The 27,845-nt window shown below is 48.8% G+C and overlaps 1 protein-coding gene across 1 annotated transcript in view; it reads left to right on the plus strand.

Moving 5' to 3' along the window:
* Positions 1-27,525, plus strand: part of LOC143926656 (FRAS1-related extracellular matrix protein 1-like) — a 264,491-nt gene extending 236,966 nt beyond the window's left edge. Inside the window, 7 exon segments of the mRNA XM_077450596.1 lie at positions 4,015-4,164; positions 12,590-12,777; positions 15,165-15,323; positions 17,358-17,473; positions 19,009-19,094; positions 27,072-27,138; positions 27,140-27,525. Coding sequence (XP_077306722.1) covers positions 4,015-4,164; positions 12,590-12,777; positions 15,165-15,323; positions 17,358-17,473; positions 19,009-19,094; positions 27,072-27,138; positions 27,140-27,290 — 917 coding nt within the window. The 3' untranslated portion in view covers positions 27,291-27,525.
* The last annotated feature ends 320 nt before the right edge of the window (positions 27,526-27,845 follow it).

Raw genomic sequence — 27,845 nt, forward strand, 5'->3', positions numbered from 1 at the left:
AGTGGTCAGGATTTTCTATGATCCCATCAGGAATTGTAAAGTAACATTTCTCCAGCTCCGCTACCTGCACCCAGAGCTCTGCTTGCAGGCGGACAGGTAATTTATAATCCAGTTACTGGTACCGGGCTAATTTATTCATCTCTGTGAATTCCAGCAAAATAGAAGGTTCCAGTAAATCAAATCTCAGGACAGGGTCAGCGCTCAATTAAAGGTTGTCGTTTCAAAAAGGCATTTCATTAAAGGTAACATTAAATAGACGCACTCCTTTATAAAGTGACACGTGTCCGGGTTCAATCAGCTTATTATGCTAAACAATTCATTATGGATTTTCTCCATGAGAGAATTATGGACCTGCATGGGCTATATAGTGACAACCATCACTTCTGGTTTTGGGGGGCAGTGACCTCACATCAGATTTAGGGTGCAGGAATAGTAATTAGTGATGACATATTTATTAACTGTACAAACATATTTGAAAGGTAGTGATGTCTAAAATTTTGGATTATGAATGACTAAATCACAGTTTAACCCATAGGCGTGTGCACAGGGTGTGCCGGATGCGCCTGGGCACACCCTATTCACCGTGTGCAGCGCAGATTCCCCTGCTGCTCGTGCCCTGATATCTCACCAAAAAACCCCAATGGGACTCATAAAAAAAATAGTAAAAAAAATAATAATAATAATAATGAAAAAATAATTTTAAAAAATTTGTAAAAAATAATAAAAAAATAAAATTAATAAAAATAAAAAACTACTGACACCAATCTCTGCTTTATTGACTGGCACAATTCACTGTCCTAATGACACTAACCTCAGCCCTACTGACACATCCACTGCCCTACTGACATCGTCCTCTGCTCTACTGACACTGTCCACTGGTCTACTGATACCATCCACTTGTCTACTGATACCGTCCTCTGCCCTACTGACATCATCCACTGCTCTACTGACACCGTCCTCTACCCTACTGACACCGTCCTCTGCCCTACTGACACCATCCATTTGTCTACTGACACCATCCACTGGTCTACTGACACCATCCACTGGTCTACTGACATCGTCCACTGCCCTACTGACATCGTCCACTGGTCTGCTAACACCGTCCACTTGTCTACTGATACCGTCCTCTGCCCTATGGACACCATCCACTGGTCTACTGTCACCATCCACTGGTCTACTGACACCATCCACTGGTCTACTGACACCGTCCACTGGTCTACTGATACCGTCCACTGGTCTACTGATACCGTCCTCTGCCCTACTGACACCATCCACTGGTCTACTGACACCATCCACTGGTCTACTGACATCATCCACTGCTCTACTGACACCATCCTCTGCCCTACTGACACCATTCACTGGTCTACTGACACCGTCCACTTGTCTACTGACATCATCCACTGGTCTACTGATACCGTCCTCTGCCCTACTGACACCATCCACTGGTCTGCTAACACCATCCACTTGTCTACTGATACCGTCCTCTGCCCTATGGACACCATCCACTGGTCTACTGACACCATCCACTGGTCTACTGACACCATCCACTGGTCTACTGACATCATCCACTGCTCTACTGATACCGTCCTCTGCCCTACTGACACCATCCACTGGTCTGCTAACACCGTCCGCTTGTCTACTGATACCGTCCTCTGCCCTATGGACAGCATCCACTGGTCTACTGACATCATCCACTGGTCTACTGATACCGTCCTCTGCCCTACTGAGACCATCCACTGGTCTACTGATACCGTCCTCTGCCCTACTGAGACCATCCACTGGTCTACTGATACCGTCCTCTGCCCTACTGAGACCATCCACTGGTCTGCTAACACCGTCCACTTGTCTACTGATACCGTCCTCTGCCCTATGGACACCATCCACTGGTCTACTGACACCATCCACTGGTCTACTGACACCATCCACTGGTCTACTGACACCCTCCTCTGCTCTACTGACACTGTCCACTAGTCTACTGACTCTGTCCACACATACATGTGTTTGAGCTTTGGGGTGCACACCCTAATGCAATAGGCTGCCCACACCTATGGTTTAACCATAGTTACAGGGTCAAAAATGGTAAATTGGCCAATGGACAGCAGCTGTCATATCTGTACCTGGCTGTGGCCCAGCCAATGTAAAATTGCCCTGCGTGCCAAAGGACATTGTCCTCATTTACTTCCTGGATGGAGACGCTGACTCCGAGTCTGACAGTGGGGGAGAGGAGACTGAAGGAATGCTTCCTCCTGCCTGCAGAAGACTAATGGCATCATCCCAGCCCAGGAAAAAAGTCACCTGACTGGAGCTCAAAGACCATTTTATGATGAAAAGTTTTTTTTTTCCAAAAATGTATATTATTTATATATATTGTGACATGCGGCTTTTGTTTTCCTTTAAAGCGGAGGTCCACCCTAAAATGGACCTCCGCTCATCGGAATCCCCCCCCCTCTGGCGCCACAATTGGCACCTTTCAGGGGGGAGGGGGGTGCAGTTACCTGGATAACCCAGGTAACTGCACCCACTTCCGGGATAGCTGTCTGCGGAAAGGGGCGTAGATTGCGCTCCTTTCCGCAACTGCCCGCCCCCTTCCGCAAGTGCCCCGCTGCCTGCTGTGAAACACACAGTTCCCAGAGGCAGCGGGGACCGTCCGGATTGCGCCGCGCGGCTCACGCATGCGCAGTAGGGAACCGGGAAATGAAGCCGAAAGGCTCCATTTCCTGATTCCCATACCCAAGATGGCGGCGGCAGGACCCAACAGACGACCTAGCGATCGGCTTCGGGTGCCGACATCGCGGGCGCGCTGGGCGGGTAAGTGTCACTATTTTAAAAGTCAGCAGCTGCAGTATTTGTAGCTGCTGGCTTTTAAAAAAAAAAAAAACGCGGAGTCCCGGTGGACTCCCGCTTTAAAACGTATTTCAGCTTAAATGTCTCCTCTATCAGTTGGTTGGATGTCTTCTGTCAGTTGGTGAGTCTCCTCTATCAGTTAATGAGATTTCTTCTATCATTGTTAGTCTCTTCTAACAGCTGGTGAATCTTTACTATCAGTTTGTGTGTCTCCTCCATCAGCTGGTGAGTCTCCTCCATCAGCTGGTGAGTCTCCTCTATCAGCTGGTGAGTCTCCTCTATCAGCTGGTGAGTCTCCTCTATCAGCTGGTGAGTCTCCTCTATCAGCTGGTGAGTCTCCTCTATCAGTTGGTGAGTCTTCTCTATCAGCTGGTGAGATCTTTTCTGTCAGTTTGTCAGGAGTCTTTTTTATCAGTTGGTAAATCTCTTCTATCAGTTTGTGAATTTCTCCTATTAGTTGGTGAGATCTCTTCTGTCCATTGGCGAGTCTCTTCTGTCTGTTGGTGAGTCTCTTCTATCAGTTGGTGAATCTCTTTTATCATTTAATGAATCTTTTTTGTCAGTTGGTGAGATCCCTTCTGTCAGTTGAGGAATCTTTTTTATCAGTTGGTAAATCTCTTCTTTCAGTTTGTGAATTTCTCCTGTTAGTTGGTGAGATCTCTTCTGTCCATTGACGAGTCTCTTCTGTCTGTCTGTGAGTTTCTTCTATCGGTTGGTGAATCTCTTTTATCAGTTAATGAATCTTTTTTGTCAGTTGGTGAGATCCCTTCTGTCAGTCAGTGAATCTCTTCTGTAAGTCGGAGAGTCTCTTCTATCAGTTGACGAATCTCGTCTGTAAGTTGGTGAATCTCCCCTGTCAGTTTGTCGGATCTCTTCTGTCAGTTTCTGAGATTTCTTTGACCAGTTGATGAATCTCTTCTATCAGTTGGTGAATTTCTTCTTTCAGTTGATGAATCTCTTCTATCAGTTGGTGAGATCTCTTCTGTCAGTTGGTGAGTCTCTTCTGTCAGTTGGTGAATCTCTTCTGTCAGTTGGTGAATCTCCTTGATCAGTTGGTGAGATGTCTGCACAGATAAGTAGCCAGGGACTGACCCGCAGGCTCCATCTATAATTAATTTGAATATATATTATCTTTGATTCCGGTTGAATATTCTGTTTTCTCTCCTGTAGGAGTTTCCAGGAAATCCTGGAATATTTACTTAAAGAATGACGGGTTGGAGGAAAATCACGAGCTTTTAAAAATTTTGCTGAGGACCCCCAAGAACGGCGTGCTGGGGAGGAATCGGGAGGCCACGGTGGAGATTGTGGATCCCAGAGATGGTGAGAAGGATGTCCCACGGGTTTTGTAATATGGGAAACGACTTCATCTAGTTGGGTTGGCGAATCTGGGGCAAGAGAAAGTCACATGATAGGGCAGTTTGGGGTGCAATCTGTGACAGTTTTCCTGTATATGACTCCTCTCCTGGGCTGAAATGACTTACCGCATTTATCGGCGTATAACACGTATCCCAAGTTTAGGAGGGAATTTTAAGGAAAAAAAACTTTTAGGAGGGAAGTTTAAGGAAAAAAACTTACATTTAAAGCGGGAGTCCGCCAGGACTCCGCGCTTTTTTTTTTTTTGCAGCTGCTGACTTTTAAAATAGTGACACTTACCTGTCCAGCGCGCCCGCGATGTCGGCACCCGAAGCCGATCTCTAGATCGTCACTCGGGTGCTGCCGCCGCCATCTTGGGTATGGGAATCAGGAAATGGAGCCTTTTCGGCTTCATTTCCCGGTTCCCTACTGCGCATGCGCGAGTCGCGCTGCGCAATAAGGACGGTCCCCGCTGCCTCTGGGATCTGTGTGTTTCCCAGCAGGCAGCGGGGCACTTGCGGAAGGGGGCGGGCACTTGCGGAAAGGGGCGTAATCTACGCCCCTTTCCGCAGAGAGCTATCCCGGAAGTGGGTGCAGTTACCTGGATTATCCAGGTAACTACACCCCCCTCTCCCCTGAAAGGTGCCAATTGTGGCGCCGGAGGGGGGGAGGATTCCGATGAGCGGAAGGTCCATTTTAGGGTGGACCTCCGCTTTAAATGCCCATCAATGCAGCCTTATCAGTGTCCATATGCAGCCTTGTCAGTCATTGCAGCCTTGTCATTGTCATTGCAGCCTTGTCAGTGTCCATCTGCAGCCTTGTCAGTGTCCATCATTGCAGCCTTGTCAGTGTCCATCTGCAGCCTTGTCAGTGTCCATCATTGCAGCCTTGCCCCAGTGTCATTTGCAGGCTTTGAAAGTGGCGTCTGATGTCCTGTGTATCTCGGCGGCTTTTGGCGGCTCACACAGGACTGCAAGAACGTCCGAAAGCCGCCGAGAACGTCCGAAAGCCGGCGAGAGCAGCCGAAAGCCTCACAATCGGCAGGGGATCGGCATATAACATGCACCCACGATTTTCCCCCTGATTTTAAGGGGGAAAAAGTGTGTGTTATACTCTGATAAATACGGTACTCCAAATTTCACCGCACGCTGTGAGCTTCTCACAGTGTGCATTAGAAGCGACAGCAAGTCAGGCAGATCCACCTCATTTTAAGTAAGACTGCTTTTTGTGGGCCCCCCTAAACCTAGAGCATTTAACCGCTGTAGTGCGGGAGGGCAGCCCAGCTCCACTCGGGCATTGTTCCGTTCCTCAGAGATGGGCTTTACCATGTTAATATTTCACTTGTTAATCTTTGTAAATCTGCAGCTTTTATATATAAAAAAAAAATCCCGGTGATCCTGCCATGATGGCCCGTGTTCAGTCTGACAAACCGCAACACCGATCTAGGTAAAGAGTCTCCTAGACCACCGGGGATGCCAATCAGTGCCCACAATGGCTGCCAATCAGCGCCCACAATGGGCATCGCTGATTGGCAGGCATTATGGTTTGGCACTGATTGACATCCATCTGTACCATCATTTAGTGTACATCAGTGCCACCTATCAGTGCCCATCTGTGCCACCTATCAGTGGCCATCTGTGCTGCCTATCAGTGCCCATCCATGCTGCCTATCAGTGCCACCTATGTCCACTCATCAGTGCTGCATATGACTGCACATCACTGCCGCACATTAGTGCCCATCATCAGTGCCACCTCACCAGTGCCCATTAGTGCAGCCTTATCAGTGCCCATTAGTGCCACCTCATCGGTGCCACCTCATCGGTGCCCATTAGTGCCGCCTTGTCAGTGCACATCAGTGCAGCCCCATGAGTGCCCATCAGTGAAGGAGAAAACTTACTTATTTACAAAGTTTTGTAACAGAAACAAAAAAAAAAGTTGTTTTTGTTTCAAAATTTTCTGTCTTTTTTTTTTATTTGTTTAGCAGAAAATAAAAATCGCAGAGGTGATCAAATACCACCAAAAGAAAGCTCTATTTGTGGGAAAAAAATGATAAAAATGTCATTTGGGTACAGTGTAGCATGACCGCGCAATTGTCATTCAAATTGCGACAGCGCTGAAAGCTGAAAATTGGTCTGGGCAGGAAGGTGCATAAGTGCCCCCCGGTATTGAAGTGGTTAAACAAATCCGAAAAAAAAAAAAAGAATCAACATTTCAGAAGAAATTCAAATTTGAATACTTTTTAAATCAAATTCGAATTTCCAAAGAGAATAAAATAAAAATAAAAAGAACATAAAATAAAGGAATAGGATAGAAAAGAATATAATATAAAATAAAATAATGGAATATAATAGAGTAAAACAGAACAGAATACAAAATAAAAGAATAGAAAAAAAATTGAATAGAAAAAGAAGGGACAGAATACAAACTAAAAGAATAGAGTAAAACAGAACAAAATAGAATAGAAAATAAAAACAGAGTAAAATAAGAGAATAGAAAATAAAGGAATAGAAAAGAAAAGACTAGGGATAATATAACCATCTTCTGTAATTCAAAATTTTCAATAGAATACATTTGAATACAATAGAAAAGAATACAATACAATACAAAAGAATAGAATAGAAAAGGCCTATCTTCAGTTGTTACAATAGATCTCGTTTCAAGCTGCTGCAAATAGCATGTTAGCTACTTGTTAAAATTAATAAAAATTATTGAAACAGAAAATGATTTTGAAGTTGAAATGGAAACATATTGCAGTAAATACAGCGAGGTATAAAAATGAATTCAGAAGATGATCTTTTATGTAACAGAATAGAAAAGAGAAGAAAAGAACAGAATAGAATATAAAGGGATAAAATAGAATAGCTCTTAGATTGTAAGCTCTAAGGAGCAGGGCCCTCTGATTCCTCCTGTATTAAAGTGTATTGTATTTGTACTGTCTACCCTCAAGTTGTAAAGCGCTGCGTAAACTGTTGGCACTATATAAATCCTATATAATTATAATAATAGAATAAAAAAGAATAGAATGGAATAGAAAATAAAGGAAAAGAATATAAAAAAATAGAATAGACAACAGAATAGATTAGAACGGAAGAGAAAATAATGGAATAGAATAATATAGAATGGAGAAGAAAATAAAAGAATATAGTAGAATAGAAAAGAATAGAATAGAATAAACAATAGAAAAGAATAGAATAAAATAGAATATAACAACAACACTGTTTTCCGGGAATTTGAATATTGAAAAGAGTAAATAAAAATTTGAATAGAATAGAAAAGGATAGAATACAATAGAAAAGAAAAGAACAGCATAGAAAATTTAAAAAAATAGAATGGAATAGAAAGAATAGAACCGTCTTCCAAAATTCAAATTTCTTCATCAATTTAGGCCAATATGTATTCTGCTACAGATTTTTGGTAAATAAAATCCCAATAAGTGTATATTGAGAGAGAAATTATCTCTATGGGAGAATACATTTAAATTTAGCTGCCAGAGGGGGTTGTATGGGGGGGGGGAGGGGTCAGGCCTGGTGTGTATATAGGGTGGCTAAAGTAGGAACTTGTCCTAAAAAATGTGACCATTCTGCTATGTAGGATAAACAAAATTCTTTTGGAGGGGTCACAATACAAGCCCCCTGAGGGGGTATATAGCTGAGATCTGACCCCCAGTGCCCCCGCAATCCCTGCTGAAGTTTAGCGCCGTACAAAACATCCTAATTCATCGCAGACGCCTCTGTTTTTTTTTTCCTGGTGACGTTCCTGCTGGGTTGCATTTTGCCACCTACTGTGTTTGGGATTTAAAGGATTACAATCCCTCCACTGTTTTTGATATGCGCAACAAGATATAATTCAAGCCATAATGAAAGTGGAAAGAGAGACACGCTCTGCAGAAAAGAGCTGACACACGCATTTCGCTCCGCCGTGTGCACACTTCTCAGCCAGCCAATGCTGGAACAACAGTGACACCTGCTGGACACGGGTCATACTGCCTCAATTGCTGCATGGGAGTCGTACAGGATACAAGATGTACTGTGGGGATCAGGAGGGAGCAAAATTCACCACCATGGGGGTCTGTATTTTAGGACTGATTTTTGTTACATTGTCTTTCAGCCATATTTAGCGATAAAGTTTTTCTTCAAATGCGAGGCGTGAAAAAAAATGGTAAAACGTAGACAAAAAGTCTAACTAAATAGAACCTCTCACACTGCACCCCACTACACCCAGAACCCCCCACACTGCACCCCACTCCACCCAGAACCCCCCACACTGCACCCCCCTCCACCCACAACCCCCCACACTGCACCCCCCTCCACCTAGAACCCCCCACACTGCACCCCACTCCACCCAGAACCCCCCACACTGCACCCCACTCCACCCAGAATCCCTCACACTGCACCCCCCTCCACCTAGAATCCCTCACACTGCACCCCCCTCCACCCAGAACCCCCCACACTGCACCCCATTCCACCCAGAATTCCCCACACTGCACCCCCCTCCACCCAGAACCCCCCACACTGCACCCCATTCCACCCAGAATTCCCCACACTGCACCCCACTCCACCCAGAACCCCCCACACTGCACCCCCCTCCACCCACAACCCCCCACACTGCACCCCCCTCCACCTAGAACCCCCCACACTGCACCCCACTCCACCCAGAACCCCCCACACTGCACCCCACTCCACCCAGAATCCCTCACACTGCACCCCCCTCCACCCAGAATCCCTCACACTGCACCCCCCTCCACCCAGAACCCCCCACACTGCACCCCATTCCACCCAGAATTCCCCACACTGCACCCCCCTCCACCTAGAACCCCCCACACTGCACCCCATTCCACCCAGAATTCCCCACACTGCACCCCACTCCACCCAGAACCCCCCACACTGCACCCCACTCCACCCAGAACCCCCCACACTGCACCCCCTTCCACCCAGAACCCCCCACACTGCACCCCACTCCACCCAGAACCCCTCACACTGCACGCATTCCACCCAACACCTCTCACACTGCACCCCAGTCAACCCAGAACCCTCCACACTGCACCCCCACTCCACCCAGAATCCCCCACACTGCACCCCACTCCACCCAGAACCCCCCACACTGCACCCCCTCCACCCAGAACCCCCCACACTGCACCCCCACTCCACCCAGAACCCCCCACACTGCACCCCACTCCACCCAGAACCCCCCACACTGCACCCACTCCACCCAGAATTCCCCACACTGCACCCCCCTCCACCCAGAATTCCCCACACTGCACACCACTCCACCCAGAACCCCCCACACATCCCCCCACTCCACCCAGAATTCCCCACACTGCACCCCACTCCACCCAGAACCCCCCGCACTGCACCCCCCTCCACCCAGAACCCCCCGCACTGCACCCCCTCCACCAAGAACCCCTCACACTGCACACCACTCCACCCAGAACCCCTCACACTGCACCCCACTCCTTCCAAAACCCCTCACACTGCACCCCACTCCATCCAAAACCCCCCACACTGCACCCCACTCCACCCAGAACCCCCACACTGCACACCACTCCACCCAGAACCCCTCACACTGCACCCCATTCCATCCAGAACCCCTCACACTGCACCCCATTCCACCCAGAACCCCTCACACTGCACCCCACTCCACCCAGAACCCCTCACACTGCACCCCACTCCACCCAGAACCCCTCACACTGCACCCCACTCCATCCAAAACCCCCCACACTGCACCCCACTCCACCCAGAACCCCCCCACACTGCACCCCACTCCACCCAGAACCCCTCACACTGCACCCCATTCCATCCAGAACCCCTCACACTGCACCCCATTCCACCTAGAACCCCTCACATTGCACCCCACTCCACCCAGAACCCCCCACAGTGCACCTCATTCCACCCAACACCCCTCACACTGCACCCCACTCCACCCAGAATCCCCCACACTGCACCCCCTCCACCCAGAATCCCCCACACTGCACCCCACTCCACCCAGAACACCCCACACTGCACCCCATTCCACCCAACACCCCTCACACTTTACCCCATTCCAACCAGAATCCCCCACACTGCACCCCACTCCACCCAGAACCCCCCACACTGCACCCCACTCCACCCAGAACCCCCCACACTGCACCCCACTCCACCCAGAACCTCTCACACTGCACACCACTCCACCCAACACCCCTCACACTGCACCCCACTCCACCCAGAATCCCCCACACTGCACCCCCTCCACCCAGAATCCCCCACACTGCACCCCACTCCACCCAGAACACCCCACACTGCACCCCATTCCACCCAACACCCCTCACACTTTACCCCATTCCAACCAGAATCCCCCACACTGCACCCCACTCCACCCAGAACCCCCCACACTGCACCCCATTCCACCCAACACCCCTCACACTGCACCGCACTCCACCCAGAACCCCTCACACTGCACACCACTCCACCCAGAACCCCTCACACTGCACCCCACTCCACCCAGAACCCTCACACTGCACACCACTCCACCCAGAACCCCTCACACTGCACCCCATTCCACCCAGAACTTCTCACATTGCACCCCACTCCACCCAGAACCCCTCACACTGCACCCCACTCCACCCAGAACCCCTAACACTGCACCACACTCCACCCAGAACCTCTCACACTGCACCCCATTCCACCCAATACCCCATTCCACCCAGAACCCCTCACACTGCACCCCACTCCACCCAACATCCCTCACACTGCACCCCACTCCACCCAGAACCTCTCCCACTGCACCCCATTCCTCCCAGAACCCCTCACACTGCACCCCATTCCACTCAGAACCCCCCATACTGCACCCTATTCCACTCAGAACCCCTCACAGTGCACCCCATTCCACACAGAACCCTTCACACTGCACCCCACTCCACCCAACATCCCTCACACTGCACCCCACTCCACCCAGAACCTCTCACACTGCATCCCATTCCACCCAGAACCCCTCACACTGCACCCCACTCCACTCAGAACCCCCCATACTGCACCCTATTCCACTCAGAACCCCTCACACTGCACCCAATTTCACCCACAACCCTTCAAACTGCACCCCACTCCACCCACAACCCCTCACACTGCACCCCAGTCAACCCAGAACCCTTCACACTGTACCCCATTCCACCCAGAACCCTTCACACTGCACCCCACTCCACCCAGAACCTCTCACACTGCACCCCATTCCACCCAGAATCACTCACACTGCACCCCATTCCACCCAGAACCCCTCACTAATGGATATAAGGGGAATTGTAATGGGCCCTTCTGGATATTAAATGGCACTCTGATGGCACTCCTAGATATGAGGGGGACTCTGGTTGGCACCCCTGGATTTAAGGGCTATTCTGATGGGTACTCCTAGATGTATCGGGGGAACTCTGAAGGGCACTCCTAGATGTAAAGGGGAACTCTGATGGGCACTCCTAGATGTAAGGGGGGACGTTGATGGGCACTCCTAGATGTAAGGGGGGACGTTGATGGGCACTCCTAGATGTAAGGGGGGACGTTGATGCGCACCCCTAGATGTAAGGGGGGATGTTATTGGGCACTCCTAGATGTAAGGGGGAACTGTGAAGGGCACTCCTAGATGTAAGGGGGGGACTCTGAAGGGCACATCTAGATATAAGGGGGGACGTTATTGGGCACTCCTAGATGTAAGGGGGACACTGGTGTGCACTCCTGGATATAAGGGGCAATGCTGATGGGCAATTCTAGATGTTAGGGGGGGACTCTGAAGGACACTTGTAGATGTAGGGAGGACGCTGATGGGCCCTCCTGGATATAAGGGGGGGCAATGATGAGCACTCCTGGATATAAGGGAGACAATTATGGGCACTCCGGGATATAAGGGGGATAATGATGAGCACTCCTGGATATAAGGGGGACAATGATGGGCACTCCTGGATATTAGAGGATGGGTGTTAATGGGCACTCCTGGATGTAAAGGAGAACTCCGATGTGCCCTCCTGGATAAGGGGGGACTCTGTTGGCTCCTGCTAGATTTAAGGGGAGACTGTGATAGTGCACTCCTGGACATTAGAGGAGGGGTGCTAATGGGCACTCATGGATGTAAGGGGGCACAATGATGGGCACTCCTGGATATAAGGGAGAGCGCTAATAGGCACTTCTTGATGTAAGGGGGGATACTGACGGGACACTCTTTGATTTTAAGTGAGACTCTTAATAAAACTAACATTTTTCAACCTGTAAATGTTTTTAATAAAATGTACAATGTGGCCCCCATATTGAAAAGTTTGGAGCCCCCGGCTGTAGGGGATCACAGTAACAGCCCCCACGTTCCTCTCAAATAAAAAGACAAAGAAATAAGGGTCTCTTTTTTTTTTTTTTTAACCTTGGGTCATTTTTCTTAACAGGTCAGTGCGGAGGCCATAACACGAACGCAAGGGGCCGTGGAAAAAACGCCGAAATTTCCACTCAAATCACTCAGATCCGGCTGCCAAACACGCGAGCCTCCGTCCAAGCCGCCCCTCGAATTTATCATTCTATGTCCGGCATCGACCGCCCGGGACAGGAGCTGGCCTTCGCTGGAAGTAGCGTTCTCGTAGGTTTAATTTAACTATACGAAAACACAAGAGCAAAAAAAAAAGAAGGGGGGCATTAATAACGGTGGAAATAAATGAGACGGTATAACTCATTCCTAATTGATAGTGTTCTTCCCAGCAAATGAAAAACTTCTATGGATTATTGCACAGATCTAATTATGTCATTACGCCGCTCCAGGTTCGGTGAGTGGTTGGTATAAATTGGGGCCGAGGTTGACATTCTCTCTTAAGAGGGCCCGGGCCTCCGCCGGCGATTTAATTAGCGCAGACTGATGAAGATGACACGGGGCTGCGGGATGAGATTAAGACCCTCATTGAGGGGAGTGGTGAAAAGCATAGTTAGGTCTCCAATAATTCAATAATTGGGATGATGAAGCTCTCAGACGTAATTTCTTTATTCTTTTCGATGCTTGCCAACTTTTTTTTTTTTTTTTTTAAAGCTGAACTCCAGGCCGATATATAAGACGCAACTGACTGCACCTTTCTAATCATTAATGCGCCATTAAATGCATTTCTTTACATGCAGGTAGTGCAAGTACCTGAATCTGACCAGGTATCAGCCTCTTGTAGCCAAGATGAGGCAAAAAGGAAGTTCTGGACAGCCGCACTCTGGAATATAGCCTTTATTAGTAAAAAGTCCAACAGATACAAGCCACAGCAAAAAATGGGACAAACGAGCTGACTAAGCATTGTTAAGTGTGAAACGCGTCAGCTCGTTTGTCCCATTTTTTTGCTGTAGCTTGTATCTGTTGGACTTTTTACTAATGAAGGCTATATTCCGGAGTGCAGCTGTCCAGAACTTCCTTTTTGCCTCAGGTTGCTATATGCTTAGCCAGTACCTGGTGTTCCAGTTCCTAGGAGAGTTCTATATCCATATTTCCACCTGGAGCGGTGATCCCTTTCCCTTCCCCAACAGAGCCAAGACTGGGAGAGGGAGAAGCAGCACAAGGAGCCAATCAGTTCATGTGCTGATAAGAAGCATTCTGATAGGAGGAGAGAGAGCAGAGTTACAGAGAGATGAGCTCATCACTCTGCTGCTTCTCCTTTTCACAGGTTGGGGGCTGGTCCGGGATGACCTGAACTAAGAGGAAGTGGGGTGAATGATGCTGGCCATGAAACTAAAGACATCTAGCTACAGAAAAAATACTGCAAGGGTAATCTCTGGATTGAAGGTGAAAGCTGTGTTTGTTATTTTTCACAGGAGGGGGGGGGTGGGGGGGTGCATTACTTTACATGTTTTTTTAAAAAGGGTGTCGGTATTAGGTGAAAAGTTGGCCACAGTTCCCTAGGGCAGTGATGGAGAACCTTGGCACATTAGATGTTTTGGAACTACATTTCCCATGATGATCAACTATACTGTAGAGTGCATGAGCATCATGGGAAATGTAGTTCCAAAACATCTAGGGTGCTGTCGGAAGCCATGGCCGAGACAGAAGTGCAGTTAAATCACACTTTTTTAATAATAAAAGTAAAAAGAACAAACATAGTCAAAACACAGCCAAAGTTCAGTAACCAGAAGGGATAGTCAGCCAAGCCAGAAGTCAGGGATCAGTGTAGTGGAACAGCAAACAGGATCTGGAGCCAGAAGGGATGTCAGCAAAGCAAGTCTTGAACAGGATCGCAGGAGATGGTTTCTGTGATGTTGACCAAGGCAAAGGCAGAGCTCCCCTGGACTGGACGGCTTAAGTAGGGAGGACTGACGAGCAGGATATCATCAACAGCTGAGTCACTTTGGAGCGATAGGAGCTGGCAATTAGCCGACAGCTGAGCGGCCAGCTCAGAGAAGGAAGGGCTAAGCCCAGCCCTGACAGATGCCAAGGTTCACCATCACTGCCCTAGGGCCTCTAGAGTGGGCAAAATAGTGTATAAAGGGATGAGGATGCCAAAAATGTGTATCAAGTTCAGTAATAAAATGTATTTATCTTGATAACAAGTCACAGGATGTAACCAACGTGTTTCAGGGGTTCCCAGCTCCGCCTTTCTTTAGGGCATGTATACTGGCAGTTATTCATTTATTCTGGACAGTGAAAAATATACAAAGTATGCAGCTGCCAGAGTGGTGACCTGTGATCTCTCTAATAGTAATTATTTATTTTTCATTGTCCAATGTTCCCAAACAACTGTCAGCACACAAGCCCTGATGATGGGGGAGTTGACACCTCGAAACGCGTTGACTTTATCCTCTGATCTGTTACCAAAGAAAATTACAGTTTTCCTGGACTTGATACAAACCTGTGGCTCACTAATACTTCTATTTTTTTATGCATTGGTTGGCAATTCAGACATTTCCTACAAACAAGTGTATACAACAGCTTGGTTGGAGTTGTCCTTTCACCTATCTGCGTCTGATGGGGTCAGTTTTCCCTCTCTCTTTGTTCTTATACAGTATCATGGGATGACGCCATTGAGCGGAGCTCAGCAGTCCCGAAGAAGAGGAGAAGTCTGGCTGGTAGGAGCTCCACCCAGTCTCTCTGCTCCAGAGCGCCCCCAACATGATTCCGCCCCTCCAGACTCAATACGTCAATCGAGCAACGGGACACAGCAGGTATTCATTTTGAAAATGCTCAGAAAGGTGTGCAAATGAAAGAGAAGGTGTAGCCTTAAATAGACTGCAGGCAACAAGCCAAAACAATTAGTGAGCAGGCAGTATCATCCAGCAAACCCTGAAAAAAATCACAAAATCAGCTCAGTTTATCCTAATCTGAACTTTTCGTAATATGATGCAGCTAGATAGTAGATTTTTTCAAAGTATCTCCATACAGGCTGCAGCATTATATTAGATTATATGCAGTGCACCATCCTGCTTTGGTGGAGTTTTAATGCAAAATGTTCATCTAGGACTAAAATGTAACTTTCATAGTGTTCAGCTGAACCAAATCCAAATAGGGACTTTTGACCCCTCCCACTTCTCATAAGCCCCACCCCTTAAAGAATGCACCCACTCCGTCCCCTGTATTCCACTTGGTTCCACCCATAGTGTCAGAAGGATATAGCCCCAGCATCACAGGACAGAGTATACAGCCCCAGAATCACAGGACAGAGTATACAGCCCCAGAATCACAGGACGGAGTATACAGATCAGCATCACAAGACAGAGTATACAGATCAGCATCTCAGGACAGAGTATACAGCTCAGCATCACAGGATAGAGTATACAGCTCAGCATGACACAGATCAGGGTATATAGCTTAGCATGACACAGATCAGGGTATATAACTCAGCATTACACATTAGGGTATACAGCTCAGCCTCACGGATCAAGGTTTATAGCTCAGCCTCATAGATCAGGGTTTATAGCTCAGCCTCACAGATCAGGGTTTATATCACAGCCTCACAGATCAGGGTTTATAGCACAGCCTCACAGATCAGGGTTTATAGCTCAGCCTCACAGATCAGGGTTTATAGCACAGCCTCACAGATCAGGGTATACAGCTCAGCCTCACAGATCAGGGTATACAGCTCAGCCTCACAGATCAGGGTATACAGCTCAGCCTCACAGATCAGGGTACACAGCTCAACCTTACAGATCAGGGTATATAGCTCAGCATGACACAGATCAGGGTATATAGCTCAGCATGACACAGATCAGGGTATATAGCTCAGCATGACAGAACTTCAGAGAAACCCCTTTCAAGAGTCCATATTTAATGTTAGTCCATTTATTATTATTACTATACAGGATCTATATAGCACCAACAGTTTATGCAGCGCTTTACAACATGAGGGCAGACAGTACAGATACAATACAATTTAATACAGGAGGAGAGAACCTTGCTCGTTAGAGCTCACAATCTAAGAGGGAGGGCTAAGAGATACAAAAGGTAATAACTGTCAAGGATGGGCTGAGTGGAAATACAGTTGTTAGGTGGGAGCAGGATAGGCCTCTCTGAAGAGATAGGTTTCCAGGGATTGTCTACAAGTGGACAGAGTATGAGATAGTCGGACAGATTGGGGTAGAGAGTTCCAGAGGATGGGAGAAGCTCTGGAGAAGTCCAGGAGGTGAGCATCGGAGGGGTGATGAGGGAGCTAGAGAGCAGGAGGCCTTGGGAGGAGCCAAGAGAAAGATTAGGTTGCTATATTGAGACTAGGTTAGTGATGTAGCTGGGGGGCATGGCATTGTGGATGGCTTTGTAAACAGAAAGACCTTCAGATCAGAGAGACCTTCAGGGAAACCTGTCCCCAGAGTCCATTTTTAATATTGGTCCATATATTTGTAACACTGTCAGAGAACTCCAGGTAAATCTCTTTCTAGAAACCGTATTGTCAATATAAAGAGGGATTTCTCATTGGCAATGATGTTAGAGAGAACCCTCCCCAGAGGCCATATTTGATAATAGTCCATATATGGGTCCTAATGTCAGAGAGAACTCCAGGGAAGCCCCTCCCTAGAGTCCATATTTGATATTGGTCCATATATTGGCAATCATGTCAGAACTCTATGAGTCCTAGAGTCAATATTTGGTATTAGTCCATATATCAGCAATGATGTCAGAGACAACTTTAGAGAACCTCCCCATGCATGAGTAATGATGTCACAATGAGCTTGTTTAATATTAATTAATGCTTTGCTTGTCTATAGGCAGAGAAGCTGAGAAGATGTCCTGCAGGATGGACTCGCCACCAGAAATACTGCTATTATCTGAATACCCATAAAAAGAGCACCTGGGAGGAGGCCGAGCAGGACTGTGTGCAAATGTAAGACATTGACACATCTGTAGGGGAGTAGAGTTATCACTCTGAGGTCCTGTAGAGCTGGAGTCCTAAACCCATTACCCACTAGGACACTGCCAACAGTTTGTGTGTTCTCCCCATGTGTGTACTACTGAGGGTTCAACTTCCTTCCAAAAACATGCTGCTAGGTTAGTCTTCAATTAGAATGGGGCCTGGTGTGATTGCGACAGGAGCTGGTGGGAAAGGGACAGGGACTGGTGTGAATGGGACAGGGACAGGTGTGAAGGGGACGGGGGCTGGCATGAAAGGTATGGGGGCTGGCGTGAATGTTACGGGGGCTGGCGTGAATGGTACGGGGGCTGGCGTGAATGGGACGGGGGCTGGCGTGAATGGGACGGGGGCTGGCGTGAATGGGACGGGGGCTGGCATTAATGGGACTGGGGCTGCCGTTAATGGGATGGGGGGCTGGCGTGAATGGGACAGGGGCTGGCGTGAATGGGACAGGGGCTGGCGTTAATGGGACAGGGGCTGGCATTAATGGGATGGGGCTGGTATTAATGGGACAAGGGCTGGTGTGAATGGGCCAGGGGCTGGTGGGAAAGGGACAAGGACTGTTGTGAATGGGACGGGGGCTGACGTGAAAGAGACGGGGGCTGGCGTGAATGGGACAGGGGGCTGACGTGAATGGGACAGGGGGCTGACATGAATGGGACAGGGGGCTGACGTGAATGGGACAGGGGGCTGACGTGAATGGGACGGGGGCTGGCGTTAATGGGACGGGGCTGGCGTTAATGGGACGGGGGCTGGCGTGAATGGGACAGGGGCTGGCGTTAATGGGATGGGGCTGGTATTAATGGGACGGGGGCTGGTGTGAATGGGACAAGGTCAGATGTGATTGGGCCAGGGGCTGGTGGGAAAGGAACAAGGACTGTTGTGAATGGGACAGGGGCTGACGTGAAAGGGACGGGGGCTGACGTGAAAGGGATGGGGGCTGACGTGAAAGGGACGGGGGCTGACGTGAAAGGGATGGGGGCTGACGTGAAAGGGACGGGGGCTGACGTGAAAGGGACGGGGGCTGACGTGAAAGGGACGGGGGCTGACGTGAAAGGGACGGGGGCTGACGTGAAAGGGACGGGGGCTGACGTGAATGGGACAGGGGGCTGACATGAAAGGGACAGGGGCTGGCGTTAATGGGAGGGGGGCTGGAGTTAATGAGACGGGGGTTGGCGTGAATGGGACAAGGACTGGTGTGAATGGGACAGGGACTGGTATGGTTGGGACAGGGACTGATGGAGCCTTGTCTACTTTGTAGATCACTAAGGAATATATTATCATTATATAAACATAAAAATAAATTAATATTTATTGGCTCCCAGTAAATGGTAGAGACGAGTGTACATATTACGATATAGGGCACCTCTAGATGAACTCATGACTCTCCAGCTCACATAATCACAGATTTGGGAACAGAATTAGTGGCGGGATCCAAAAATGTTTAGGTGAACATTGAGTGTGGTCTTCCCAAAGATTTAGCCTAACCCCCAGCTTCTCTATTTCAGGCCGGGCAGTCATTTGACAAGTGTCCAGTCACAATCGGCGATGAGGTGGCTCTGGAAGTTCGCCAGCAAGAAGCCATTTTGGATTGGTGAGATATTAGTAAATTCCAATTAGATGTGAGCACGGGCGGGGCCGGTACAAACACCAGGCGAACTAGAGAGCCGCCTAGTGCGCACTATCACTGTTTCCCTATAGAATCCGTCATAAGGCTGCATAACGCCCTGCTGCTTTCTGCTGTTGTGCACACCTCCATGACTTGTAACTGCATATTTTGTATGTGATTTGGCCGTAACTCAATAGGAACAAATCAGATACACAATATGTAGTACATGCTGATAAAAAAAAAAAAAGAGAATCAAAGGATTTTGCAGGGCACACTAGATATAGTATTTGGGGTCCTCTCCACTCCTCTGTACTTGGGACTAGGGATGAGCCGAACACCCCCCGGTTCGGTTCGCACCAGAACTTGCGAACGACCCCCGCGTTCGGTACGAACGTTAGAACCCCATTGAAGTCTATGGGACTCGAACGTTCGAATTGGAAAGTGCTCATTTTAACGGCTAATATGCAAGATAGTGTCCTAAAAAGGGTTTGGGGACCTGCCTCCTGCCTCAGGGGACATGGGTCACTGCAAAAAAAAGTTTTAAAAACTACCGTTTTGGCGGGAGCACTGATTTTAATGACGATTTAAGTGAAAAAAAAAAGTGAAATATTCCTTTAAATATGGTGCCTGCGGGGTGTCTGTAGTATGCCTGTGAAGTGCCACGTGTTTCCCGTGTTTAGAACAGTCCCTGCACAAAATGACATTAAACGGAAATAACACCATTTAAAACTGCTTGCGGTTTTAATGTTATATCTGGTTCCTGCAATATGGTTGAAAATCATTGAGAAACATGGCATGGGTAGCCCTCCCTGCCCATTACCAGCCTATTTGGGTCTTGTACGCATATTAAGGGGAACCCCGTACCCATATTAAAAAAAGGAAATGCGTGTGGCCCCCAGGCCCTATATACTCAGAACAGCAGTATACAGGCGGTGCAAACAAGACAGGGACTGTGTAGGTTTGTTGTGTTAAGTTGAATCTGTTTGTCATTTTCAACCGGTACATTTTTAAAGTGTAGCTCCAGTCAAAAAAACTATCTTTAAGCTTTTTGGAAAACATAGGGAAGGGTTATCACCCCTGTATAATTTGTTTTGTCGTCCATCTTTTTTCATCTCACTTGCTGCTGTCTCCTTGCGTTTGCAAGTAGGAGATGTTTGTAAGTTGGATGTTTGAAAGTAGGGGCCTGCCCTATATTATAGCAGTATGTACTGGGTACAGAGCACACAGACAGCACGCACTATCTCCTAACACTACTGACTGCAAGCTCTATTATTAACCACTTGTTAGCCCAATGTTTGCATAAAGTGAAAGATGAAGTTATGCTGAGTAAATAGATATCAAACATGTCACTCTTCAAAATTGCACATGCCCGTGGAATGGCGCCAAACGTCGCTACTTAAAAAATCCCCATAGGCGACGCTTTAAATATTTTTTTACTGGTTACATGTTTTGAGTTGAAGAGGAGGTCTAGGACTAGAATTATTGCTCTCGCTCTAACATTCTCGGCGATACCTCACATGTGTGGCACATGCGAGCACATGGGGACATGGGCGCTTTAATTTTTATTTTATTTTTTTATTGTTCATTTTACTTTATTTATTTTAGTTTGACATTTTTTTTCCCAAAAATATATTTTTGATCACTTTTATTCCTATTACAAGAAATGTAAACATCCCTTGTAATAGGAATATGGGGTGACAGGTCCTCTTTACAGTGAAATCTGGGGGGTCAATATGACCCCACATCTCACCTCTAGGCTGGGAAGCCTGAAATAAAAAATAAAAAAAATATTCTGGCTTTGATCGTACTGGCGAGTTGGTAGAAGCACCGGAGGGCGGTGAGGGGTGGGGGGCGTCTATGGCTGGGTATTTCAGGGTATCACCGAGTATGGCTGGGTATCTCTGAGTATGGCTGGGTATGGCAATTTATGGCAGGGTATTACAGAGTATTGGCGGGGTATTGGCGGGTACTACAGAGTAATAGCAGGGTACTGCAGAGTATTGGGGGTACTGCAGAGTAATGGCGGGTACTGCAGAGTATTGGGGGGTACTGCAGAGTAATGGGGGTTACTGCAGAGTAATGGGGGGTACTGCAGAGTAATGGCAGGGTACTGCACTGCAGAGTAATGGCGGGGTACTGCACTGCAGAGTAATGGCGGGGTACTGCAGAGTAATGGCGGGGTACTGCAGAGTAATGGCAAGGTACTGCAGAGTAATGGCAGGGTACTGCACTGCAGAGTAATGGCGGGGTACTGCACTGCAGAGTAATGGCGGGGTACTGCAGAGTAATGGCGGGGTACTGCAGAGTAATGGCGGGGTACTGCAGAGTAATGGCAGGGTACTGCAGAGTATGCACTGGTATTGCAGAGTATTGGCAGGGAATTGAGGGGTTAAATTCGGTGAGCAGCGATGTGGGCACTGCAGATGCAGCCCACATCGCTGCTGACACCGATCTCTTTCCCCTCCGCTGTACCGATCGGTACAGAAAGGGGAGGTAGGAACAGGCGTCATAACATGACGCCGGTTTGTTTCCAAGTGATCACTCCGTCATTTGACGGAGCAATCACGTGGTAAACGGCCGCTATGAGCGGCCGTTTACCGTGATGCGCCGGGTCCTATGGACCCGGCGGTCACGGATGCTCTCGAGTGATGGCGGGGTACTGCAGAGTAATGGCGGGGTACTGCAGAGTAATGGCAGGGTACTGCACTGCAGAGTAATGGCAGGGTACTGCACTGCAGAGTAATGGCGGGGTACTGCACTGCAGAGTAATGGCGCAGTACTGCAGAGTAATGGCGGGGTACTGCAGAGTAATGGCAGGGTACTGCACTGCAGAGTAATGGCAGGGTACTGCACTGCAGAGTAATGGCGGGGTACTGCACTGCAGAGTAATGGCGGGGTACTGCAGAGTAATGGCGGGGTACTGCAGAGTAATGGCAGGGTACTGCACTGCAGAGTAATGGCAGGGTACTGCACTGCAGAGTAATGGCAGGGTACTGCACTGCAGAGTAATGGCGGGGTACTGCACTGCAGAGTAATGGCGGGGTACTGCAGAGTAATGGCGGGGTACTGCAGAGTAATGGCGGGGTACTGCAGAGTAATGGCAGGGTACTGCAGAGTATGCACTGGTATTGCAGAGTATTGGCAGGGAATTGAGGGGTTAAATTCGGTGAGCAGCGATGTGGGCACTGCAGATGCAGCCCACATCGCTGCTGACACCGATCTCTTTCCCCTCCGCTGTACCGATCGGTACAGAAAGGGGAGGTAGGAACAGGCGTCATAACATGACGCCGGTTTGTTTCCAAGTGATCACTCCGTCATTTGACGGAGCAATCACGTGGTAAACGGCCGCTATGAGCGGCCGTTTACCGTGATGCGCCGGGTCCTATGGACCCGGCGGTCACGGATGCTCTCGAGTGCGCACACCTCAGGGCACGCGAGAGCAGAATTCTGGGAGGCCGTTAATTAACGGCCTCTCTGAGTTAAACAACCGCCCTGAAGCCGTAAATCGGCAATAGGCAGTTGTTAAGTGGTTAAAGCTAGATCACTAGCTATATAGGTGAGGTGAATATAGTGGTGTATACTGCAGTCAGGGCACAGACAACAACCACTACACAGCAGCAAGATAGGAAATCAGCCAAAAACGATTGGTGTGTACTGTGTTGAAGGTACACAGAACACCCACTGCTTCAGATGCAAAGTAACACACTACAGGAGGCCGCCTTAAAGGCGGCCTTATATAGTGTGGGGCGTGCACTACACAGCCTGAGCTATGATTGGCCACAGGCAGGATGCCTGTGGCCAATCATGGCTCTCCTCGCTGCCGGCGCTGCGATTGGCCAAGCATGCGGGGTCACAGTGCATGCTTGGCCAATCATCGGGCAGCAATGCACTGCGCCAACGCAGTGCATTGTGGTCCGCGCGTGCGTCACTCGAATTTTGACGCGAACGGCCAAAACGTTCGGAATTCACCAAACGCACGAACAGCCAATGTTCGAGTCGAACGTACGTTCGACTCGAACACGAAGCTCATCCCTACTTGGGACCTGCCTAACTACATAATAATGGATGTCCTTGGAATTGGGATGAGCCAAAACCACCATGTCCATGTAAAGATGGCATTCACAGTTCCACACCTGATATCGGTGGAACTCTGTAGAGGTGGCTGTCCCTTCTACAAGCACCTGATGGTGTTTGGGCACCTGTAAATGGTCCCAGACAGCAGTCTCGTACCACTGCTGCCACTGTGCCGCTAAGGTACAAAGCAAAGCTTCCAGGACATAGGGGAACTCAAGTACATTGAGTTCCCCAACATCCCTGATCATTGGCCGCTGGAGGCACGAAAACTGCTTGAGGTGGTAGCTCTGCCCCTGTTCTGGGGGCAGGTAGAATGGTGGGCTTTGGGGGGGTCTCCAGGGCACTGTTGGTCCCCCCCCCTTCCTCCTCCTCTCACTCTATGTAAGTAGGGCACCAGGTCTCCCAGGTTAGGGGTCCTTGTGATAGCACCCCCAACAGCGGTGGTAACTAGTCAAGATGTTGCAGGTGAAGTGACATGAGCCATAGATCCTTCTGGCTCCTCATAAGGCTGAAGGCCCACACACCACCACCGACTGTGGCAGTTCCTCGGCAGGTAGGGCAGACAGCTGTCCCTCTGATGGTCCTAAAGAACCAATACCGTCTGCTGGGTGTGCTGCTGTAGGTAGCGGTCCCTCATTTGCCTCCAGGCATGGTACCTCTGATGCAGGATCTCAACAGAGCTCGACCCCGCTGGCACTGGGGGAGCACTGAACCCCGTGATCCATGGAGGAAACCCTGGTGGATGCAATCCTCCTCCACCAGATGGCACTGTGCTGCGGCCACAGATGGGACTTGTAGTAGTGGTAACATTGGACGGTGTGGCTGTGCTCGGAACCTAGTTTTGCCACTTTTTCATCAAGCCAAGCCCAAACACTTCAGCGGCGCACAACAATTTTAAAAAATGTTTTTCCAGTATACACGAGGATTGAAAGACCTGGGACAGATTTGAGTAGTATTGTGGCACATGTAGCATTCCGTGATGAACATTGGGTGTGGAAAAATTTTGTTAATAACGGGAGAAGCTTAAGGAGTGTAGTTAAATCAAACATGGTCAGTTCCCCCCCCAAGTCAGTCTGCCCCCCAGTATAATTTGTCCCAAGTCAGTCTGTACCCCAGTATAATCTGCTCCAAATCAGTCTGTCCCCCAGTATAATCCACCCCAAGTCAGTCTGTCCCCCAGTATAATCTGCCCCAAGTCAGTCTGTCCCCCAGTATAATCTGCCCCAAGTCAGTCTGTCCCCCAGTATAATCTGCCCCAAGTCAGTCTGTCCCCCAGTATAATCTGCCCCAAGTCAGTCTGTCCCCCAGTATAATCCGCCCCAAGTCAGTCTGTCCCCCAGTATAATCCTCCCCAAGTCAGTCTGTCCCCCAGTATAATCCTCCCCAAGTCAATCTGTCTCTCAGTATAATCTGCCCCAAGTCAGTCTGTCCCCCCAGTATAATCCGCCCCAAGTCAGTCTGTCCCCCAGTATAATCCGCCCCAAGTCAGTCTGTCCCCCAGTATAATCCGCCCCAAGTCAGTCTGTCCCCCAGTATAATCCGCCCCAAGTCAGTCTGTTCCCCAATATAATCTGCCCCAAGTCAGTCTGTCCCCCAGTATAATCTGCTCCAAGTCAGTCTGTCCCCCAGTATAATTCACCCCAAGTCAGTCTGTCCCCCAGTATAATCCTCCCCAAGTCAGTCTGTCCCCAAGTATAATCCTCCCCAAGTCAGTCTGTCCCCCAGTATAATCTGCCCCAAGTCAGTCTGTCCCCCAGTATAATCTGCCCCAGGTCAGTCTGTCCCCCAGTATAATCTGCCCCAAGTCAGTCTGTTCCCCAGTATAATCTGCTCAAAGTCAGTCTGTCCCCCAGTATAATCTGCCCCAAGTCAGTCTGTCCCCCAGTATAATCTGCCCCAAGTCAGTCTGTCCCCCAGTATAATCTGCCCCAAGTCAGTCTGTCCCCCAGTATAATCCGCCCCAAGTCAGTCTGTCCCCCAGTATAATTCACCCCAAGTCAGTCTGTCCCCCAGTATAATCCGCCCCAAATCAGTCTGTCCCCCAGTATAATCTGCCCCAAGTCAGTCTGTCTCCCAGTATAATCTGCCCCAAGTCAGTCTGTCCCCCAGTATAATCCGCCCCAAGTCAGTCTGTTCCCCAGTATAATCTGCCCCAAGTCAGTCTGTCCCCTAGTATAATCTGCTCCAAGTCAGTCTGTCCCCCAGTATAATCCTCCCCAAGTCAGTCTGTCCCCCAGTACATCTGGGACAGATTTGAGTAGTATTGTGGCACATGTAGCATTCCGTGATGAACATTGGGTGTGGAAAAATTTTGTTAATAACGGGAGAAGCTTAAGGAGTGTAGTTAAATCAAACATGGTCAGTTCCCCCCCCCCAAGTCAGTCTGCCCCCCAGTATAATTTGTCCCAAGTCAGTCTGTACCCCAGTATAATCTGCTCCAAATCAGTCTGTCCCCCAGTATAATCCACCCCAAGTCAGTCTGTCCCCCAGTATAATCTGCCCCAAGTCAGTCTGTCCCCCAGTATAATCTGCCCCAAGTCAGTCTGTCCCCCAGTATAATCTGCCCCAAGTCAGTCTGTCCCCCAGTATAATCTGCCCCAAGTCAGTCTGTCCCCCAGTATAATCTGCCCCAAGTCAGTCTGTCCCCCAGTATAATCCGCCCCAAGTCAGTCTGTCCCCCAGTATAATCCTCCCCAAGTCAGTCTGTCCCCCAGTATAATCCTCCCCAAGTCAGTCTGTCCCTCAGTATAATCTGCCCCAAGTCAGTCTGTCCCCCAGTATAATCCGCCCCAAGTCAGTCTGTCCCCCAGTATAATCCGCCCCAAGTCAGTCTGTTCCCCAGTATAATCTGCTCCAAGTCAGTCTGTCCCCCAGTATAATCTGCTCCAAGTCAGTCTGTCCCCCAGTATAATTCACCCCAAGTCAGTCTGTCCCCCAGTATAATCCTCCCCAAGTCAGTCTGTCCCCAAGTATAATCCTCCCCAAGTCAGTCTGTCCCCCAGTATAATCTGCCCCAAGTCAGTCTGTTCCCCAGTATAATCTGCCCCAGGTCAGTCTGTCCCCCAGTATAATCTGCCCCAAGTCAGTCTGTCTCCCAGTATAATCTGCCCCAAGTCAGTCTGTCCCCCAGTATAATCTGCCCCAAGTCAGTCTGTCTCCCAGTATAATCTGCCCCAAGTCAGTCTGTCCCCCAGTATAATCTGCCCCAAGTCAGTCTGTCCCCCAGTATAATTCGCCCCAAGTCAGTCTGTCCCCCAGTATAATCTGCCCCAAGTCAGTCTGTCCCCCAGTATAATCTGCCCCAAGTCAGTCTGTCCCCCAGTATAATTCGCCCCAAGTCAGTTACATAGTAACAAATCAGTCTGTACCCCAGTTAAAGCACCCCCCACCAATAAAATTAAAAGCACTGGAAGCCAACAGGAGAGGAGAGAGGGATAGAAGGAATGGTGATGAGGAGCTGCCACTGATGTGCCCGGGTTTCAGATGGACTGAAACCCAGACACAGGTTTTCAAACCTGGACTGTCTGGGTGACTCCCAGACAGGTGGCAACCCTAGTGGAACCAGATACAGCCATAAAAATGTTTTAATGCAGCAAGAGTATGAGGCACCCCACAATTAAAGGTGGGGGGGTATACGGTCTGTGACCAGTCTACACGTTATACCCTAAAAATGGGAGACATGGCCCTAAGGGTGGACTGTGCCCTGTCACCTCTCGCTGCCCACGTAATGCATATATGGCAATACATGCACATACTGTATGTTTTTATGGATGGCCGAGATTTCTATGCACAGAGCATGCCCAGTGCACGCTCCCAGCACAGTGATTGTGCTGTCAAAATAACGGTCAAGAGCCATTGGGATCACGTTTTTTTTTGTTAATCCTTTAGGCCTGAAGTCATCAGAGAGACGCCCGCCCTGGTCCTGGGCAAACGGACAACACTGGACATCCAGCAACTTCAAGCCATCATCTTCGTTTCTGTCCGGAGCCTCGAAGGAAAGCTGCATCCTCGTCCGGAGAAGGAAGGAATGGACGGAGAAAAGCTGCAGCGAGAGGCACAGATACATCTGCTCCGTGCCGATATAAAGCTGCCGGCGGCGGGAAGTGAACGGCCACGTTTAACCTTACAGATAGTAACGGGGATATTACTGTCCGTCCCTGGGGTGCCGTACCCAGCGCAGTGTACAGTACTTGTATTTAATGCAGCCGTTTGTAGCAGTTTTATGAGAACTCGTAAATCGTCTTCATATGAAATGTTTCACTTTTTCTATTTTTTTTATTTTTTTTAATAAAGCTCTTAGAACTTTCCACCAATAAATTTCAAAAGAGAATTTTCGACAATAGCGCGTTGTTTTATTTCCGGTCTCTCTGGAGGCCGGTCCAGAAACTCTTCAACAGCAAGTGAACGCTGAGCTCCAGGCACATATAAAAGACACACATAAATGCAACTCTGCATTCATTAATACATCAATAAGACCCCTTTCACACTGGGGCCGTGGTTGCGTTAGCGCTAAAGCGCTGCTAAAACGAGCGGAGCTTTAGCGCTAACGCGACTGCGGCCCCAGTGTGAAAGGGGTCTTATTGATGTATTAATGAATGCAGAGTTGCATTTATTTGTGTCTTTTATATCTGGTGCTTCCAACCCCAAAGAAGGGGGTTAAAA

The sequence above is a fragment of the Lithobates pipiens genome, unplaced genomic scaffold, assembly GCF_037356315.1.
Source record: "Lithobates pipiens isolate NorthernLeopardFrog02 unplaced genomic scaffold, aLitPip1_a1.2 Scaffold_23, whole genome shotgun sequence".
NCBI classification, from domain to species: Eukaryota; Metazoa; Chordata; class Amphibia; order Anura; family Ranidae; genus Lithobates; species Lithobates pipiens.